General features: G+C 41.6%; 1 protein-coding gene across 1 annotated transcript in view; it reads right to left on the reverse strand.

The window, feature by feature from the left end:
* Window positions 1-21,805, reverse strand: part of LOC108638086 (zinc finger protein OZF-like) — a 35,887-nt gene extending 14,082 nt beyond the window's left edge. Inside the window, exon 1 of the mRNA XM_018063210.1 lies at window positions 21,755-21,805. Coding sequence (XP_017918699.1) covers window positions 21,755-21,805 — 51 coding nt within the window. The remainder of the gene's footprint in view (window positions 1-21,754) is intronic.

Consider the following 22,309-nt stretch of genomic DNA (forward strand, 5'->3'; position numbering starts at 1 on the left):
TTTCCAGTCCTGTGGCCACTGCTGAGTTTTCCAAATTTGCTGGTATATTGAGTGCAGCACTTTCACGGCATCATCTTTCAGGATTTGAAACAGCTCAGCTGGAATTCCATCACCTCCACTAGCTTTGTTAATAGTGATGCTTTCTAAGGCCCACTTGACTTTACATCCCAAGATGTCTGGCTCTAGATAAGTGATCACATCATCATGATTATCTGGGTCGTGAAGATCTTTTTTGTACAGTTCTTCTGTGTATTCTTGCCACCTCTTCTTAATATCTTCTGCTTCTGTTAGGTCCAGCCCATTTCTGTCTTATATCGACCCCATTTTTGCATGAAATGTTCCCTTGGTATCTCTAATTTTCTTGAAGAGATCTCTAGTCTTTCCCATTCTGTTCTTTTCCTCTATTTCTTTGCATTGATCGCTGAGGAAGGCTTTCTTATCTCTTCTTGCTATTCTTTGGAACTCTGCACTCAGATGCTTATATCTTTCCTTTTCTCCTTTGCTTTTCACCTCTCTTCTTTTCACAGCTATTTGTAAGGCCTCTCCAGACAGCCATTTTGCTTTCTGCATTTCTTTTCCATGGGGATGGTCTTGATCCCTGTCTCCTGTACAATGTCACAAACCTCAGTCCATAGTTCATCAGGCACTCTGTCTATCAGATCTAGGCCCTTAAATCTATTTCTCACTTCCACTGTATAATCATAAGGGATTTGATTTAAGTCATATCTGAATGGTCTAGCAGTTTTCCCTACTTTCTTCAATTTCAGTCTGAATTTGGTAATAAGGAGTTCATGATCTCAGCCACAGTCAGCTCCTGGTCTTGTTTTTGTTGACTGTATACAGCTTCTCCATCTTTGGCTGCAAAGAATATAATCAGTCTGATTTCGGTGTTGACCATCTGGTCATGTCCATATGTAGAGTCTTCTCTTGTGTTGTTGGAAGAGGGTGTTTGCTATGACCAGTGCATTTTCTTGGCAAAACTCTATTAGTCTTTGCCTTGCTTCATTCCGCATTCCAAGGCCAAACTTGCCTGTTACTCTAGGTGTTTCTTGACTTCCTCCTTTTGCATTCCAGTCCCCTATAATGAAAAGGACATCTTTTTTGGGTGTTAGTTCTAAAAGGTCTTGTAGGTCTTCATAAAACCGTTCAACTTCAGCTTCTTCAGCGTTACTGGTTGGGGCATAGACTTGGATAACTGTGATATTGAATGGTTTGCCTTGGAGACGAACAGACATCATTCTGTCGTTTTTGAGATTGCATCCAAGTACTGCATTTCGGACTCTTTTGTTGACCATGATGGCTACTCCATTTCTTCTGAGGGATTTCTGCCCACAGTAGTAGATATAATGGTCATCTGAGTTAAATTCACCCATTCCAGTCCATTTTAGTTTGCTGATTCCTAGAATGTCAACGTTCACCCTTGCCATCTCTTGTTTGACCACATCCAATTTGCCTTGATTCATGGACCTGACATTCCAGGTTCCTATGCAATATTGCTCTTTACAGCATCGGATCTTGCTTCCATCACCAGTCACATCCACAACTGGGTATTGTTTTTGCTTTGGCTCCATCCCTTCATTCTTTCTGAAGTTATTTCTCCACTGATCTCCAGTAGCATATTGGGCACCTACCGACCTGGGGAGTTCCTCTTTTGGTATCCTATCATTTTGCCTTTTCATATTGTTCATGGGGTTCTCAAGGCAAGAATACTGAAGTGGCTTGCCATTCCCTTCTCCAGTGGACCACATTCTGTCAGACCTCTCCACCATGACCCTCCCTTCTTGGGCTGCCCCGAAGGCATGGCTTGGTTTCACTGAGTTAGACAAGGCTGTGGTCCTAGTGTGATTAGATTGACTAGTTTTCTGTGAGTACAGTTTCAGTGTGTCTGCCCTCTGATGCCCTCTTGCAACACCTACCTTCATCCTTGGGTTGCTCTTACCTTGGGCATGGGATATCTCTTCCCGGCTGCTCCAGCAAAGCACAGCCGCTGCTCCCTACCTTGGACGAGGGGTATCTCCTTATCGCTGCTGTTCCTGACCTTCAACATGGGATAGCTCCTCTAGGCCCTCCTGCTCCTGTGCAGCCATCGCTCCTCAGGTTGCTCCTCCTGGCCACTGGCCCTGGCCTCGGGCTCGGGGTGGCTCCTCAGTGTCATCGCCCCTGGCCTAGGGCGGGAGGTGGTTTCTCCCGGCCACCCCTGACCTCGGACGTGGGGTAGCTCCCCTCAGCCGTGCTTAGTGCGTGAAGTGTTAGGTAGGTAGAACAGGGAAAAGGAGTCCAAAATGGCGGTGGCTACAGACAAGGAAGGGAAAAGCCCGCGAAAAGGAAACAAAAGAAGGTCTGAGGACCGGAGTGAGGACCTCAGGTAAAACAAACAACACTCCTGACTGGCCCTATTTACATAGGACAGGCCCAGGGAGAGATAAACATATAAATAGAAGAGCCAAAGCTAGCTCTCTCTCTCTCTGTCCCGCGCACTGGGGCGCTCTTCTCCTCGTGTCTTTAGATAGACGTGCCCTCATGCCTCGAAGATGGATTTTCCTGCTATTTTCTAAATAAAATAGAGCTGTAACACTGAGCTGTAACACTGATTTGTCTAAGAACTATAACATGGTTCATTCGAGACCTGAGAGCTATAACACGGTCTATCCAAGACCTGAGAGCTGTGACACGCCGAGGGGGCTTTAATGTCCATCACTCCAAATCTTTGTTGTGACGAGACAAAGAATCGAGGAACATACACTCGCGTGACAGAAGCAACGTTATGATAGAACTAGATGGTGTATTAAAAAGCAAAGGAATCACGTTGCCAACAAAGGTCCCTATAGACAAACTATGGTTTTTCCAGTAGTCAGCTAAGGATGTGATTAAAAAAGGGATGTGAGTGTTGGTCCATAAAGAAGGGTGAGCATAGAGAAATCGATGCTTTTGGATTGTGGTGCTGGAGCTCAGCCTTGAGAGTCCCTTGGAGAGCAAGGAGATCAAACCAGTGAATCCGAAAGGAGACCAACCGTGAATATTCATTGGAAGGACTGATGCTGAAGCTGAGGCTCCAATAGTTTGGCCACATGATGCAAATTTCGGACTCGTTGGAAAAGACCTCGAGGCTGGGAAAGATTGAAGGCAGGAGGAGAATGGAATGATAGAGGATGAGACCATTAGATGGCACCACCAACTCAATGTACATGAGTTTGAGCAAACTCCAGGAGATTGTGAAAGACAGGGAAGCCCGGCATGCTGCAGCCCATGACGTTGCAATGACCGAGCAGCTAAACAACAACACATCACTGATAGGGCATAGACCGGGAATTTGTGGAGTGTGTGTCTGGTTTTTTCCCAGGGAAACAGGGGGCCTAGTGGGGTCTTAAATCAGTGATAATGGGGAAGGGTAGCTCTTGGCAGTAATCCTTTTCCTGGAAGTGATGTGGGAGAATTCTTTAATCTTTGGTCTTTTCCATAATTACAGGATCTGAAGTAAGCTTCAACTCTGTCATCGTTCGTAAGCTATAATACCAAGAAAAGTCAAAGAAGATAAATACATATGTAATAGTTAAAAATGGAACCTTAGGAATATTAACCCAATAATAAAAACAACAAGGCCTGAAAACCTTAGTGTATGTACATTTGAACGTCGGTGAGGGGCCTTGCGTATTCCTTTGGGCTGTAATGTGTCTGGTCCTTTCACATCTTAGAGACATCAGTACGTGTTGAAAGATGTTCCTCTGAATGAACAAGTCAGAGGTCTGAGTTGAACCAGAACCCAGAGGTTATATTGATGCCAAAATCTTGGCTCTCTGTGAAGAAATGCCAAACCAAAATATTTGAAATACAAACACAGAGACAGTTATGGAGGATAAACAGTGGCTTTATATATGTGCGAGGCTAAAAGGGAACACTTTAGGCCCCCTCCCTGGTGAGTAAGGAGCTGTTCTATCATCCGCTAGGGATATAGCTGGAGAAGGTAATGGCACCCCACTCCAGTACTCTTGCCTGGAAAATCCCATGGACGGAGGAGCCTGGTAGGCTGTAGTCCATGGGGTCGCAAAGAGTTGGCACGACTGAGCAGCTTCACTTTCACTTTTCACTTTCATGCCTTGGGGAAGGAAATGGCAACCCACTCCAGTGTTCTTGCCTGGAGAATCCCAGGGACAGGGGAGCCTGGTGGGCTGCTGTCTATGGGGTCGCATAGAGTCAGGCATGACTGAAGAGACTTAGCAGCAGCAGCAGCAGGGATATATGCTAAGGATCAAGGCAGTAACAGTCTTGTATTCTTGTTTCCTCTGCAAAGTTGTAAAAGGATGGGGTTGGTGACAAGATTAAGTTGTGTGCAGGGTCTTAGGTGTTCTGGTCTCCTAATCAGTGCAGCGGTTGCATGTTCGATTCCTGGCTCGGGAAGATCCCCTGGAAGAAGAAATGGCAACCTATTTTGTGTCCATTGGGTTACAAAAGAGTTGGACATAATTGTCCCGTCGTGAGCATCCTTCTTTGATTAGTAACTGTTCTGCCCTTTGGAACTCATACAAATTTATGGAGGCTGCAGGTCTGTCTTTAAGAAATGGGAACTCAAAATGCCTCTGTGCCTGGGAGCCCCACAGAGCTCTGCCCTGCAGCCTCAATACTAGGAAAAATATTTTCCATTTTGCCATTTCTCTAGTGATCACAGAAAAAAAGTCTTTGCACAGCATCCTGGATATTATGTGTATGATTAGACAGTAATGAACTCTCATACTGATGTAACTAAATTATCCCCTCATCTCCTCTTTGACCAACTGTACTCTGGTGAAGAAATAGCCGGTGAGAATAAGCCTTTCTTCATTAATAAAGTGAAAAAGCAGTCAGTTGTTTTCTGTGCTCTGAGAAAAAAGCTGCATGTGAATTGTCCACGTTCCACATGCAGACAAAAAACTCGGATGTGGATAGATGTGGTCTTACCTTAAAATGGTTTCGCCCAGACACCTGGGGGAAGGTCTTAACGGAATTCCAAGAGTAGATGTACTGAGGATTTAGCACATATGAAGTAGTAAACACAAACTAAACGGAATTATCCAAGAAAAGCACAACATTGTTGGGAAAACAAAATTAAACAGCAAAGTGAATGGGCCTGGAAATTATCATACTGAGAGGGTAACACGCAGGAAGGTCAGAGGTCCCCACATGGAGGATATAGGCTGCAAGTGTCAACATTTGTCTTTCTGAAGATTTATTTATTCCTCAATGAATTCTCTGTTCTGTGATCTGCTGTAAGAACTGTCATAAAAGACGGCCAAATTCATTACAATTGTAAGGATTCCCTCCAATATGAGTTTTTTGGGGGGAGGAATCTTGAGGAAATATTGTTTTCTTAAACATGTTTCCAAATTCAGTATAGTGTACCGTTTCTGACACACATGAATCACTTCATTATGCCCATGGTGTGAATATTTCATGGAACAAACTACACAATATTCATTACCTGTCCAAGTTTGCTTTCCATACATATCCTCTCACGTTCCACAGTTTAGATCTTTGAGTTAAAGCTCCAGTGTGCACACTACTTTTGTGTGGTTTCTCGGAAAGACACATATTCTGAAGTCTACACCCCACTCCAGTACTCTTGCCTGGAAAATCCATGGACGGAGGAGCCTGGGGGGCTGCAGTCCATGGGGTTGCTAAGAGTCGGACACGACTGAGCGACTTCACTTTCACTTTTCACTTTCATGCATTAGAGAAGGAAATGGCAACCCACTCCAGTGTTCTTGCCTGGAGAATCCCAGGGACAGGGAGGCCTGGTGGGTTGTCATCTACGGGGTTGCACAGAGTCAGACACGAATGAAGCGACTTAGCAGCAGCAGCAGCAGCAGTGTACTCTGAACCCTCCAGAAAGCCCTTGCCCATCCATTTCCAAGACTCCTCTTCACTATGGAATCTTGTCTAACACTTCAACTCAAGGTGAAATTTTTCCCACTCCCATTGCATTTGAGCATTGCTCCAGAATGTTCCTGAATTTGGATGTTTGGTAAAATACTTCCCACAAATATTACATTTGTGTGGTTTAACTCCAGGATATATATTCTTACACACCTAAAGAGTGAGCAATAACTATAAAACTTCCATAAAGCATAAAATAAGGTATAAAACTGCCAAAGTATAAATTATTTACTGAATCCTGAGTTTAAGCCACTACCTAAAGGTCCTGCCATATTCTGTACACTGGTAAGGTTCTCTCTAGTATGGATCATCTGATGACTAGTGCAATGTGAGCCCCAAGTAAAGGTTTTACACACTCATGTCACTTGTAAGCTTTCTCTCCAGAATGACTTCTTTACTGAATTCTGACTTAGGATTGTTGTCTAAAAGCCCTGACACACTCATTACACTGATATAGTTTCTATCCATTGTGAATATTCTCAAGAAGCCTTTTGACCCTCAGAAAAGTCAAACTAGAGGAAACCTCACGAATGTGGTAGGTGGGGCAAAGCTTTGGTTCTGTGTTCAGACGTGACTAACCATCACGTAATTAATTCCGAATGGAAATCTTACCCACATAGGCATGTGGTGTCTTTTGGAAGGCATTCAGTATTTACAAAACATGAGAAAATTCATACTGAGAATTCATACTGAGAATCCATACATTTGGAGCACAGTCCATCCCTCCAATCTTAAGATTGGAGGAAATCATGTAAATATAATGTGTGTGGCCAGGGCTTCAATAACAGATCTCACCTTTCCCATTAGCAGAGAATTCGTAATGCAGAGACACAAATGTAAGAGTGTGGCAAATCCTTCAGGTGGCATTGAGGCCTCAAGAGACATCAGGTGACGGACTGGAGAGACCATCTGAATGCAGTCAGTGTGTCCAGGCTTTTGTCAGGTGTGTTTACACCTTAGGCTTTTTGAGAATATTCACACTGGATAGAAACTATATCAATGTAATGAGTCTATCAGGGCTTTTAGACAACAATCCTAAGTCAGGATTCAGTAAAGTCACTCTGGAGAGAAAGCTTACAAGTGACATGAGTGTGTAAAACCTTTACTTGGGGCTCACTTTGCACTAGTCATCAGATGATCCATACTAGAGAGAACCTTACCAGTGTACAGAATATGGCACGACCTTTAGGTGGTGTCTTAAACTGAGGAGTCACTAAATAATTTATACTTTGGCAGTTTTATACTTATTTTAGAGGACTTCCCTGGTGGCTCAGACGGTAAATTGTCTGTCTACAATGCGAGAGACCTCGCTTCGATCGCTGGGTTGGGAAATGCCCTGGAGAAGGAAATGGCAACCCACTCCAGTACTCTTGCCTTGAAAATTCCATTTATGTGGTTTCCCTCATGCATGACCTGCCCAACAGTCAGCTGAGGCTGAACATGCACTAGAAGCTTTACCCTATTTCTTTCATTTGTATGGTTTCTGCTGCTGCTGCTGCTAAGTCGCTTCAGTCATGTCCGACTCTGTGTGACCCCATCGACAGCAGCCCAACAGGCTCCCCCATCCCTGGGATTCTCCAGGCAAGAACACTGGAGTAGGTTGCCATTTCCTTCTCCAGTGTATGGTTTCTATACAGTATGAATTCTTTGATTAATTATAAGGCCTGAACTCTGACTAAAAGCTTTGCTACACTCATTACATCTGCACTAAAATGTTTCTCATAATTATTGGATTTGTAACATTTTTCTCTACTATGAATTATCTGATTTCTTAGATGGTCATTTCAAGCACTGCCCACATACATCACATCTCTATGCTGCCTCTCCTGTATGAAGTGCATGATGGTGAGGCTAGCTGTGCAGTAAAACTTTTGTCAGAATGGTTACATTTGTAAGATTTCCCTCCAGTATGAATTCTCCAATGAACTGCAAGGTTTGCATTTAAAGGCCTTGCCACTGAGATCACATTTATATGGTTTCTCTCCAGTATGAATTCTCTGATGAATTCCAAGCTGTGGGTTTCCAGTAAAGCATCAGCCACACACAGCACATTTTCAGTTTCTCTCCAGTATGAATCCTCTGATGAAATGCAAGGTTTCCCGTTTGACTGAAGGCCTTGCCAGATAGATCATTATTTATATGGTTTCTCTCCAATATGCTTCCAATGAACTGCAAAGACCTGCAACTGAAGACTTTGCCACATAAATTACCTTTCTACACTTTTCCTCCTGTATGAACTGCCTGATGGCAATTTAACAATGACTGTGCACTAAAATGTTTGTCCTAATTATTATACTTGTAAGGTTTCTCTCCAGTATGAATTCTGTGATGAATTACTAGGATTGAATTTCGGCTAACGGCCTGTCCATATACATCACATTTACATGGTTTCTCTCCAGTATGAACTCTCTGATGAACTATAAGCTGTGAATTTAGACTAAATGCCTTGTCACATAGATCACATTTATATGGATTTTCTCCAGTATGAAATCTCCAATGAATTACAAATATTGACTTTCGAGTATAGCCACATACATCACATTTATATGGTATGAATTCTCCTGTGAATTAAAAATATTGACTTTTGAGTATAGCTACGGCCACATTCTTCAGATGTATATGGTTTCTCTCCACTATGAAGGGTCTGATGAACTGTATGCCTTGCTTTTCGACTAAAGGCCTTTCCACACACATCACATTTATATGGCTTTTCTCCAGTATGATTTCTCTGATGAACTATAAGGGTCAATTTATCATTAAACGCCTTACAACATATGTTACATTTATATGCTTTTCTTCCTGTATGGATTCTTTGATGTCTAGTGAGTTCTGAGTCCTGAAGAAAACTTATGTTACACTCATTACAACTGTAAGTTTTTTTCTTGTGTGCTTCCTAATCTGGTACCAGTTCTGAGAGATGTATAACAGCACTCTCTTGTTTATGAGAATTGTCTTTACAGACACTACAAGTTCTCTGAGGTGGTAAAGCTGAGGCACTACTGTTGATATTTGCCACAACCTGACTACATTCAGAAACTGTCCCTTCAGATTCAAGTATCTGCAACTGATCCTGAAAGCTTGATCCATGCCTTTCAACAGGCTTATTTCCTGCATCACTTCTACTATCATGAGCTCTTCTACCAGTGAGATTGTTGTTATGGATATAGAGGTTCCTCTGTCATTTCTTTCATCATCTGTCCACAGATACTCAAAATCATACATATTTTCCTGTATCTTTCTGAGGAAAAAATCTTCGATTTCATGGCTTTCACCTCTTCCAAACACCACTCTTTGAAAAATTTCCTCTTTACCACTGTTTCTTTTTGCCTGTAATTTCTTGATCATACATATTTGAGGCACATCTACAAAATATAAAAACCAAATGCATTCTATCAATCACAATTCATAAATAAATTGTTTCATGCTGAATACATGGTATTATACCAAAAGGCATATCCATGCTGAACAGAATTACACATCTTCCCAATGATGATCTTAAAAATATTTGAAACGCTAAACAAATAGAACGCTTTAAAAATCAAAGAGCAATCACATGTAATCCAAATTAATTTTAGGGTAGCCTAGCTTCAAAGATACAGTCAGAACATATTAATTTTTTCCAAACTCATGTCAGTTCTCAAAGAAAAGGGTATTTTTGCACCATGACTTCTAAACTCATTCTACTTGGTAGTAAACACACTGCTGTCTCATAATTGAGGAGAAAATACGGCATACTGTACACACTTTATGCATACTTATACATAAGTAAACGGTAAAGAACAGACAGGGCTACGTAGGTGATTTGGTAGTAAAGAATTAGCCTGCAAATGCAGGAGACATAGGATAGGGAGCTTCAGTCCCTAGGTGGGGGAGATCCCCTGGAGGAAGAAATGGCACCCGCTGAACTATTCTTGCCTGAAAAGAATTCCATGTATAAGGAGCTTAGCAGGCTACTGTCCATGAGGTCACAAAGAATCAGATTGGACGATCAACTGAACAAGCATTCATTAATAGGCAATACACTGCAATGGTAAATAATCCCAAAGAAGCACTATAACGAATAATGGAAAACATAAATAGCAGTTGACAACTGTTCAGGAAATTCCCTAAAATAATGGGAAAAAAAAAGAAAGAAAACATATCTAAATACCTCTTATAAATCGATCAGTAGTTGGACGTATAGGCATTTTATGACACTGACAAGTGGTTCACGTCAGTTACACTGTGTAATACATAAAGACCATCTTTAAATTAAAAATATTAATAAATGAAACATTGTCTCCTTAAAGAACAGTCATTCAGTACTGCAATTCCCTATGTATACAGTAACTTTAACTTATTCAGTTCATTGGTTCCAAGATACATGTCAAGGAACAAGCTTTGGGGCCTCCCTTCTGGCTCAGAGGTAAAGAATCCACCTGGTAATTAACACAAGGCACAAGGGTTCCATCCCTCATCCGGGAAGTTCCCACATACCTTGGAGCAACTAAGCCTGTAGGCCACAACTCTGTGTTCCATGTTCGGGAGTCACAACTACTGTGCACAGGCATAGAGCCCACACACGGTAACAAGAGAAGGCATTAGAATGAGAAGTCCGTGCACTGCACGTAGAGAGTAGCCCTTGCCTGCCACAAGTAACGAAAAGCCCCTGAAGCAACAAAGATCCAGTGCAACCAAAAATAAGAAACATTTAAAAAATGTAATGTATTGGTATGAAGAAAACCAATATTATTTGAAAACCTATTAACCAGAGTCAGAGACAACTCTCATAAAAATGAAAAGTAAAATAAAAACATACAAGATGTAAAGGAGACAAAGAGATGTCACAATAAGCAAGACAGGAAGTAAATATATTCTTTAAGCAAAAGTAATCTTTGAGGCAAATTCCCTGGTGGTGCAGTCGTTAGGACTACACACATACCCTGCAGGGGGCATGGATTCCATCCAGGAATGGGGAACTAACATACCACCTGCCACATGGGACAGCAAAAAATAAAAATAAAAAACCAGTAACTTCTGACTTTTTCTGTAAAACAGGCAACATTCTATGCAACCAAATAAAGGTAGTGGATTCACAGGGTTCCTGTACACAACTCCATGGAACATGAAAGTAAATGAGCAAAAGCAGGACTGAAACCGAGACTTACAGATTCATACATGCTCTGAACCGCCAGGGCCCACTTGGGCAGAACAGAGGACAAAAAGCTACAACGAACTCCAGGAGTGTGAAAAGGAAAGTTCAGATCAGACACAAGAACTGACCTGTGTAATTGTGTTACTCAGCCATCCCTCTTGGAAATTGTTTCCAAGGCACCAACAAGATATCGATTCAGGTCCTGTCCAAGAGAGGACCTCAATGTGCACTGTCCTTACAGGCATGACCTAAATCAAATCCCTTATGATTATACAGTGGAAGTGAGAAATAGATTTAAGGGACTAGATCTCACAGATAGAGTGCCTGATGAACTATGGAATGAGGTTTGTGACATTGTACAGGAGTCAGGGATCAAGGTCATCCCCATGGAAAAGAAATGCAAAAAAGCAAAATGGCTGTCTGAGGAGGCCTTACAAATAGCTGTGAAAAGAAGAGAAGCGAAAAGCAAAGGAGAAAAGGAAAGTTATAAGCATCTGAATGCAGAGTTCCAAAGAATAGCCAAGAACAGATGCCAGGGTCCAGCCCTGGTGGATCCAGGGAATTCGAAGTGGGGACAGCGCTGGCGAAGACAAAACTTATTTATTTATTAATATAAGATTAGATTAGGAAGAAATAGTGTAGTAGGAAATTTTAGTGGAGAAAAGAGGCTGAATAACTTGGTTTACGTGGAAAGCCAATAAAGTTCCAGACAGGAGCTTGCACCATCTACGTTAGGCCACCAGCGTCCGTATGAATATCGGAGAGTGCCTCGCCTTGGGCTCTCTCTCTTATGGATCTTAGAAGCTGGGACAAGTAAGTATACATGGCGAGCCTCCACGCCCCAGATGGGAATTCAGCCTGAAATTAGAGTAAAGAGGAGATACGGGGGAAACCAGTCCTTCCAATGACTTGCCCGGCCTCTATTGTCTAGAAAGGCCTTTTATACTTTTGATTATACATAGAGATCAATGGGTAATACAAAGTTATGCAGCGTTAGCAGCCCAGCCTCTTATCAAAACCAGGCTTTTCTCTCTTCATACAAGTCTTAGGTGATTCACATCATCTTCCGGCCAAAAGGGCCAATTAACATTTTACAACCTTTTTTCTGATAAGCATTTGTCAACCAGAAGATTTATTTGTGTTGTTCTTCCCAAAGTCTGGTGCCACCCTCAGAAAACACTAAATAAAGTTACATTCTTACATAGCAAGGACACAAGAGGAGTGCAGTGATATATTAACTCAAAGTCTAGTGTTGCTAACATCAAAACTACTATATACCCTAAATTTTACATAATGGAAGATACAGAGTCATGCAGGGGCAGCAGTCCTGACCCTTTCTGTATATCTTTTTGTACACAAAAGGTCTCAGGTGATTTACATTATCTTCTGGCCAAAAGGCTTGCTAACACTTTTTGGCTCTCTTCCTTATGAATGTTAATCTCGTTTCCCCTGAAGTGTTTTTCTTTAATCTGCATCTCCTTAAAGCACTGAAGTTACATCTCTATAGAACAAAGGTGCAGTGGGTTATAACAAAGAAGGTACTTAACTCAAAGATCTAATGTTGCTACTTGTTTTTTCTATATACCAACTATATCAACAAGTAAAAGATATGAAAATTTGGCAGCAAGTATTGGCTCAACAAATGAAACCTTTAATCAGTCCTATTCTAATGATTTTGACTCCTCGGAAGCCCCTACATTCCTAAGATGTTTTAAGCTTCCTGTGCCTTCTGTGGTCAGGAGGCCTCAAACAATCACATGCGCAGCTCTACGAGTCCTGCGGGCAGGCTAGAAAGCTATCAGAGGGGTTTTTGGATCTAAACACTCGTATTATGCCCAGGAGATTTATTATCTAAAAGCTCTATTTTTTTCCAGAAAAGGGTGGTGGGGCGACAGTCCCCTGAAAATGACAGAAGAGTAGGTGGAAAGCATAACACAGTAAAGCAGGCAGACTCTGGTCTTGCGGGGTGGATGCTCAGGAAATTCCAGGAGGAACCCCTGAAGCCTGATCACATCCTTGCGTTTTGTCAGACTTCCTTCCTCATGACCTTGTCACAGGTGGGATTCCTCACACTGGCCCCCGGCAAACAGATAAGAAAGCTTTCCTCAGCGATCAATGCAAAGAAATAGAGGAAAACAACAGAATGGGAAAGACTAAGGAAAGATATAGGCATCTAAATGCAGAGTTCCAAAGAATAGCAAGAAGAGATAAGAAAGCCTTCTTCAGCGATCAATGCAAAGAAATAGAGGAAAACAACAGATTGGGAAAGACTAGAGATCTCTTCAAGAAAATTAGAGATACCAAGGGAATATTTCATGCAAAGATGGGCTTGATAAAGGACAGAAATGGTTTGGACCTAACAGAAGCTGAAGATATTAAGAAGAGGTGGCAAGAATACACAGAAGAACTGTACAAAAAAGAACTTCACAACCCAGATACTCATGATGATGTGATCACTAACCTAGAACCAGACATCTTGGAATATAGAGTCAAGTGCGCCTTAGAAAGCATCGCTATGAACAAAGCTAGTGGAGGTGATGGAATTCCAGTTGAGCTGTTTCAAATCCTGAAAGATGATGCTCTGAAAGTGCTGCACTCAATATGTCAGCAAATTTGGAAAACTCAGCAGTGGCCACAGGACTGGAAAAGGTCAGTTTTCATTCCAGTTCCAAAGAAAGGCAATACCAAAGAATGCTCAAAGTACTGCACAATTGCACTCATCTCACATGCTAGTAAAGTCATGCTCAAAATTCTCCAAGCCAGGCTTCAGCAATACGTGAACCGTGAACTCCCTGACTTTCAAGCTGGTTTTAGAAAAGGCAGAGGAACCAGAGATCAAATTGCCAACATCCTCTGGATCATGGAAAAAGCAAGAGAGTTCCAGAAAAACATCTATTTCTGCTTTATTGACTATGCCTTTGACTGTGTGGATCACAATAAACTGTGGAAAATTCTGAAAGAGATGGGAATACCAGACCACCTAACCTGCCTCTTGAGAAATCTGTATGCAGGTCAGGAAGCCACAGTTAGAATTGGACATGGAACAACAGACTGGTTCCAAATAGGAAAAGGAGTACGTCAAGGCTGTATATTGTCACCCTGCTTATTTAACTTCTATGCAGAGTACATCATGAGAAACGCTGGACTGGAAGAAACACAAGGTGGAATCAAGATTGCCGGGAGAACTATCAATAACCTCAGATATGCAGATGACACCACCCATATGGCAGAAAGTGAAGAGGAGCTAAAAAGCCTCTTGATGAAAGTGAAAGAGGAGAGTGAAAAAGTTGGCTCAAAGCTCAACATTCCGAAAACGAAGATCATGGCTTCCGGGAAATAGATGGGGAAACAGTGAAAACATTGAAAACATTGTCACACTTTATTTTTCTGGGCTCCAAAATCACTGCAGATGGTGACTGCAGCCATGAAATTAAAAGACGCTTACTCCTTGTAAGGAAAGTTATGACCAACTTAGATAGTACATTGAAAAGCAGAGACATTACTTTGCCAACAAAGGTCCATCTAGTCAAGGGTATGGTTTTTCCTGTGGTCATGTATGGATGTGAGAGTTGGACTGTGAAGAAAGCTGAACGCCAAAGAATTGATGCTTTTGAACTGTGGTGTTGAAGAAGACTCTTGAGAGTCACTTGGCCTGCAAGGAGATCCAACCAGCCCATTCTGAAGGAGATCAGCCCTGGGATTTCTTTGGAAGGAATGATGCTAAAGCTGAAACTTTAGTACTTTGGCCACCTCATGCGAAGAGTTGACTCATTGGAAAAGACTCTGATGCTGGGAGGGATTGGGGGCAGGAGGAGAAAGGGGACGACAGAGGATGAGATGGCTGGATGGCATCACCGACTCGATAGACGTGAGTCTGAGTGAACTCCAGGAGTTGGTGATGGACAGGGAGGCCTGGCATGCTATGATTCATGGGGTCACAAAGAGTCGGACATGACTGAGCGACTGAACTGAGAGAGCTTCTAAATGTTGTGGCATCTTCTAATGGAAACTTTTTCCCCTATGATTGGCGAACTTTAATAAGAGCTCTCCTTAAACCAGGAGAATATCTTCAATGGACATGTGGTTTCATGATATAGCCAGAGATCATGCTAACAAGAATGCTCGAGCTGGCACTCCCCCAAACCAAATTACTTACAAAATGTTAACTGGCTCCAGACAATTTGATACCATAGAAGTTCAAATACAATCCCCTCTTTTGTTGCATGAAGAATTAAAAAAAAGTGGCCCTTGAAGCTTGGGATTGAATTACTCCTCAAGGAGAGCCTATAGGTAGTTACACTAAAATATTACAAGGGCCTAATGAAAGTTATGCTGGTTTTTTAGCTAGATTAGAAACTGCTATTTCCCGTACTGTAATCGGAGAAGAAACCAAAAAACAGCTAGAAAAATTACTTGCTTATGAGAATGCAAATCAGGAATGTCAAAGAGCTATCACTCCAATCCGTGAGTTGGGACTATTATTGACTATTTGAAGGCTTGTGGCAATCTAGGATCAGAAACTCAAAAGATGCAAATGCTAGTTGAGACAATGGCTGCTGCCTTTAGAAAGGGAAATGAAGGATCCTTTACATGTGGAGATAAAAACCATTTAGAAAGGGACTGCCCTAAGAAGGCTAATAAGAAACCTCCAAGAATTTGCCCTCTCTGCTGTAGAAGAATGCACTGGGCCAAAGACTGTAAATCTAAATTTGATATTGATGAAAAATCTATTCCAGGAAACTCCAAACAGGGGACCCCCCCACCCAGGTCCCCTACAACAAAAACCAGGTGCAAATTCTATCTTTTCCCTCAAACCCTCAACATCCGGCAGTGCTGCCATCAACATACCAGCCCTAAATGATTTTTTCCTTTACCCTCAAGCAGCCTCTTCTAGAGTACCTACTGGACTTTTTGGACCCCTGCCCCCACAAACCTTCGGTCTCTTGCTTGGCCAATCTAGTTTGACTTCTAAAGGAATTACTGTTCACCCTGGAGTAATTGATTCAGATTATAAAGGAGAGATTCAAATGATGATGTCATCTCAGATTCTATGGCAATTCAAAAAGGAAAACAAAATTGCTCAATTACTTCTTTTGCCTTACATTTCTATTAACTCCTCTAATAATGTATGGACAAGCAGATTCGGCAGTACAGAACAAAACCAATCCTTATGGACATCATTGGTATCTGTATGTGCCCAACCAAATATAAATATCAAAATTAATGGTACAAGATTTTCTGGTCTCCTCGACACTGGATCTGATATTACTATTATTTCCAAACACTTATGGCCCAAATAAAATCCTGGCCTATACAAAAAGTCTCTTGCCAAATTGTGGGAATTTCTCAAACTAAGGCACAAGAAGTCTATCAAAGTGTTCAGATACACCCATGCGAGGGACCAGAAGGCCAGCCTGCAACATTAAGAGCTTATATGATAGATGCACCCCTTAATCTAATAGGAAGGGACTTACTTATGCAATGGCAAACTCAGATATACATTCCACATTTTTCCTAGGGGCCACTGCTCATTTAACAAACAAAACAATTATTAAAATAACTTGGAAGAATGACAAGCCTAGTTGGACAGAGCAATGGCCCCTTACAAAAGAAAAATTACAGGCTGCTAAAGAACTTATAGACACACAATTTGAATTGAAACATATTGAGGCATCTTGCTCTCCTTGGAACTTTCCTATTTTTGTTATAAAAAAGAAATTTAACAAATGGTGCCTTTTAACAGACCTTAGAAAAGTTAATGCATCTATGAAACCTATGGGTGCATTACAACCAGGAATTCCATCACCTACTGCTGCTGCTGCTAAGTCGCTTCAGTTGTGTCCGACTCTGTGTGACCCCATAGACGGCAGCCCACCATCCCTGGGATTCTCCAGGCAAGAACACTGGAGTGGGTTGCCATTTCCTTCTCCAATGCGTGAAAGTGAAGTCACTCAGTTGTGTCCCACTCTTAGCGACCCCATGGACTGCAGCCTACCAGGCTCCTCCGTCCGTGGGATTTTCGAGGCAAGAGTACTGGAGTGGGTTGCCATTGCCTTCTCCCATCACCTACTACTATTCCTCAAAATTGGCATATTATTATTATTATTGATTTACAAATTGCTTTTTAAATATACCTTTACACCCTTTAGACCAAGAGAGATTCACTTTGTCTCGCCCTATTCCTAATCACACTGGGCCTCATAAAAGATTTCAGTAGAGTATGTTACCTCAAGGTATGCTTAGCAGTCCTACTATTTGTCAAAATTTTGTAGTCAAGGCTTTACATCCAATGTGACAGCATTTCTTTCATGCATATATCGTGAATATATTGTAACTACAAAAAGGAGAAATTATATTTTTGACACTGAATGGCCAGGATATTCTTTAGATTCTAGAGAATACTGATTAAAATAAACTCTTTTGAAATTGCAAAACCGGTTCTTCTTACACATGCAGTTAGGAAAAGGTTAACTTGTTAAAATACTTTTTTGGAGCTCCAGTTCTGCCTGGGAAACCAAAACAGGCCTGAAAAACACCCTAAACTTAATTCTTATCATGTCCTTGGGATACACAGACCACTCTATCTAGGACTCCAGCCGTAAACAAACTGGTGAAACTCAAAAATAATAATAATACGACACAAAGATATTTTAAATTTCAAGCAGAAAACTATGCCTATCTATCTAAAATTATCTATGTCTCAATACATGTCTTTGTTTTTGGATAATATGAAGTTAATGACCTCTATTTAATTCAACTTCAAGTGAACTGAAAAATATACAATATTAAAAATAATGTTTATTTAAATATAAATAAAATTTAAATATAATTGCTCGCTAATCTAATTAAGACACGTCTTAAGTCATCAACATTGTATAATACTTTTATTATGCCTAGGTTTGAGGTAAACTAAATTTGTCAGCAAAAATATAACTTTATATATATATAAATAAATATATAATGATATAATATAATATAATAAATATATTCACCAATCTATAAAATGCTAACATACAATACACTTCATATTGCTAAAGAAAAATAAAATATATGCTTTTAATAAAAAGATATGAGAGATGGCAAATAAAATGATAAATATAAAAATATAAAAAGGGTTTATGATAAATAAAAAAAATTTTATGACAGATATAACTCATTGCCCTGAACTTTCTTCCTCCTCCTTCTTATATGTCTGAAGCGATACAAATTCTTTTATAGGGGCCACACCTCTCTGGAATGAAACTACATGACATGTTATAGCCCACCTAATACCTTACTTTGCAATAACACCTAATTCGATAAAGACAGACAATGGCCCTGCCTATATTTCTAAACAATTCAAACAATTTTTAAATTCATTCTCTATTAAACAGATTACAAACATTCCTTATAATCCACAAACACAAGACATAATTAAACTAAAACATTATACACTAAAACTACAAATACAAAATTAAATAAGGGGATCTACACGGGAACACTTTTATCTTCCTTATCCAGAGCAGACTTTACTAGATTCTAATGCAATATATTCTTTAAGCCTATAACTATTGTTAATATAGCTTTATTTCTATTTCCAGTCTGTAAGATTCTTAAAACAAAATAAGATCAACTTCAATGCCTGTTTCACAATACAAAACAAAAACAAAATAAAAAAGACACCATTTGGGAAATAAGTTATTTGTTCTTAAGAGTATCAAAAATGCAAACTATTCACCTTCTTTTCAGGTCTGTCTTGAAACTATAATCATCTTCCTTAACACACTGAACAGAGAGATTCAACAGCTGCCAGGCTACGTTTCTTTTCCGGGAAAAGGTCAGGTATTTGGATGTGAGCAGCGTTTCATTTATCAAGTTGTTCTCCATCAGCTTTTCAATAATTTCACTTAGGAAAAAATGTTTGACTGTTTGCTCCTAATCCTTTGCCGCAAATAACACAAACCACTTAAAACAGTCAGATCCCATTTCTTTTTATATCAGAAAAAATGTATGTACGGAATGAGGAAGAAATCAACACATTAATTCAAAACCACAGTCAAATATCAGTCCCCAAACAGATCTCTAGATCATTTTTTTTAGACTGAAATATTTCCTAGGAATGTTTTCATCATTATCGCTTTCCTTTCTTTCTATAGCTACTGTCAATATAACTTTATTTGTTTTACATTTTTTAAACTTACCTCAAGGAGATATCTTGACAAGAGCAGAAAAACATTTCAAGGAATTGAAGGACTCTTTTCTTTCTCTGCCCAGTTGGTACCAGGACGGGTTGAATAAACAATGGAAATCTGGGGAATTAATCTTACAGGGAAAGGGGTATGCTTGTATTTCACCAGATGGATCCAACAAACTCACACACAGCTTCCTCTTCGGAAGATCCGACCCAAGGGGTCCCCCAGCCATTGAAACAGAGACTAAAGAACAAAAGTGCTGGGAGGAAGAAATTCCAATACAGGCCATGGCGGCTCTAAAGATCTCCAGAAAACACCACCCTCGGTGGCATCAACCTTTTTATCTCCCCTCTTGGGGACAAATAAAAACCCTTATTAATAAAGCTGAAAATCTGATTTCTCAACAGAGAATACCTTGGAGTCCTGAAAACCTTCTTATTGCTATGCTTGCTCTGCTTGCTTGCCCCTCCCCAGCTCAAGCTGAACCAATTACTCACACTTAATGGGCTTTCATACCCAACCCGCCTTTACTTCAGGTCATAGAATGGACGGAGAGAGGACCAATCGTATTAACTAATGACTCCATACATATGCCTTCTCGACGGAGAATTAAAGGGAGAAGGCAATGGCACCCCACTCCAGTACTCTGGCCTGGAAAATCCCATGGACGGAGGAGCCTGGTAGGCTGCAGTCCATGGGGTCGCTAAGAGTGGGACACGACTGAGCGACTTCACTTTCACTTTTCACTTTCATGCATTGGAGAAGGAAATGGCAACCCACTCCAGTGTTCTTGCCTGGAGAATCCCAGGGACGGGGGAGCCTGGTGGGCTGCCATCTATGGGGTCACACAGAGTCGGACACGACTGAAGCGACTTAGCAGTAGCAGCAGCATCACACCCTGAAGAAGAAGGGAAACTAATATCTCTCTAGGTTATGAAGTCCTTCCTTTGTGTATGGGCCCAGCAGAATTATGCATAAACGTTAATGGACAAACTTCGGCTTTCGTCCTGCCTCCAAAAGAAGGCTTTCGGACACTGCTTCGATGATATTTACTGCCCTTTCTTTGCCTGTGAACCATGTTTATACTACTGAAACTTACGGAAAGAATTAGGGAAAAAACAAACACTATGCAAAGGGTTAACTAATAAGAACTTAAAATATATTCCTGTTCATTGGGACAAATGTCAGGCCAAATAAGGAAAATTAATATTTGCGGCTTATCATACAATTGACGGTTGGGTACCCCATGGTATGTGGTTATCTAACTGCTCAGATGATGTTAACAGCACTGTGTCTAATTATGCTGCACAAGTATAGCCAGGACAGTTACTAATACTACAATGGAGCATTACCATGACAGAGGACTTCTTGGATGGCTTGACTCTCTTGGCGGGCTTGGAATGACTCACTCTCTTCCTCCAATAGTCCTTGATAAACAGATTGGGCCTGAACAATGTGACATCTAGAAACTTGCTGCAAGCACCAAGGAACTTGGGACTTGGACCAGACATTTCACAGGGACCAGTCGTAGCCATAGCAATTATTTCTTTTGCTATAATCAATCATAGTTTCTACAAGCCTGTGTTCCCCTTCCTTTTGTTGTAGCTATACAAATTTACAATTCAATAAGAACTTAACTTCTCTAACTTGCATAAATTGTAAATTATATACCTGTCTTAACTCCTCTATTTCCTCCAGAGATTCCCTACTTCTTTCTCCGTCTCCCTTTCTCTTCCCCTCTGCTCTCCTGCTCTGCTTGTCCTCCTCTCTACCTCTTCCCTGACTCCCGTTTGGCCTCTTGCTGCCATCTGTTCCCGGCAAAATGCTTCTAACCCAACCTCCTTGATGATCCTAAATCTTCATGAATTTCTGCCTTTTTCCTCCTCTCTGCCCTCCCTTTCCCCCAACTCTCTGGCACCCCCAAGTGGCTATGCTTCCTTTCACCATGCTTGCTTTCTCAGCTCTTCCAATTACTGGATATGAGTGAGTCCCTCAGTCCTGATGACTCTTGCGAACCCATGGCTGTAAGTCCGTGGAATTCTCCAGGTCAGAATACTGGAGTGGGTAGCTGTTCCCTTCTCCAGGGGATCTTCCCAACCCAGGGATCGAACCCAGGTCTCCCGCATTGCCAGCGGATTCTTTACTAGCTGAGCCACGAGGGAAGCCCGATCACTAGGAGTCCCCTTTCTCTCCTAGCAAGGATATTGTTCTGTAAGCCAAGGTTCCAACTCTTGTATCCCCTTTGCGAGCTCTCTGTGTGAACACCTCTCCACTGTTGTCCTCTTTGGGCCCCTGATACACACCCCTCTACTTGAAGGCTATGGTGATAGACAGGGAGGCCTGGCGTGCCGCGATTCATGAGGTCGCAGAGTCAGACACGACTGAGCGACTGAACTGAACTTGAAGGCTATAGAAGGGGTCGGCAGAGGATCAGATGGTTAGATAGCATCCCTGGACTCAATGAACGTGAATTTGAGCAAACTCTGAGAGATACAGGGGTCACAAAGACTTGGACTGAACAACACCTTCCTATTTTGCTCACCTTTAACTCCCCGGAGATCCTGCTTTTCTCTAAACTTCTGTCCTTGCCCATCCGCAATCTTCAAAACTTCCTCTTTCATGTTGCTCTCTCTTCGCAAGTTCCTCACCAGTCCTCTTCATTGTCATCGGTTCTTCCTCAGGCTTTTTTCAGTTTTCTGTTTCTCTCGAAATCGACGTCTTTGCCTCTCATGACAGCCCCCTCCCCACCCCCCCACACCCCCCTCCATTTATGGGAATGGCAGCTGAATAAGAAGGCCTCCTCCTGCAAGAGCCAAATTCCAGCTGGTGGAAATTGGGATGGAAGAACCAGGGGGTCAAGTGGCTGGCCCAGGTCACCCACCTCGACACAGGGTCATTATGAAGACAAGGCGCCAGAAGATATGGGCGCTGGGAGGGAGTGGGTCTCAGGAGCAGGGCGCACTCCCCAGAAGCCTAGGACTTGGGAGAGGACGTGGTCTCCAGGGGCCGAGACGGAGAGGCTGAGGACCGCGGAGCATAAATGCCCACCTCGTAGAAGAGAATTTTATGCGCTGCAGGAAGTGCAGAGGGGACAGTA

This window comes from Capra hircus, chromosome 18 (assembly GCF_001704415.2).
Source record: "Capra hircus breed San Clemente chromosome 18, ASM170441v1, whole genome shotgun sequence".
Classification (NCBI taxonomy): domain Eukaryota; kingdom Metazoa; phylum Chordata; class Mammalia; order Artiodactyla; family Bovidae; genus Capra; species Capra hircus.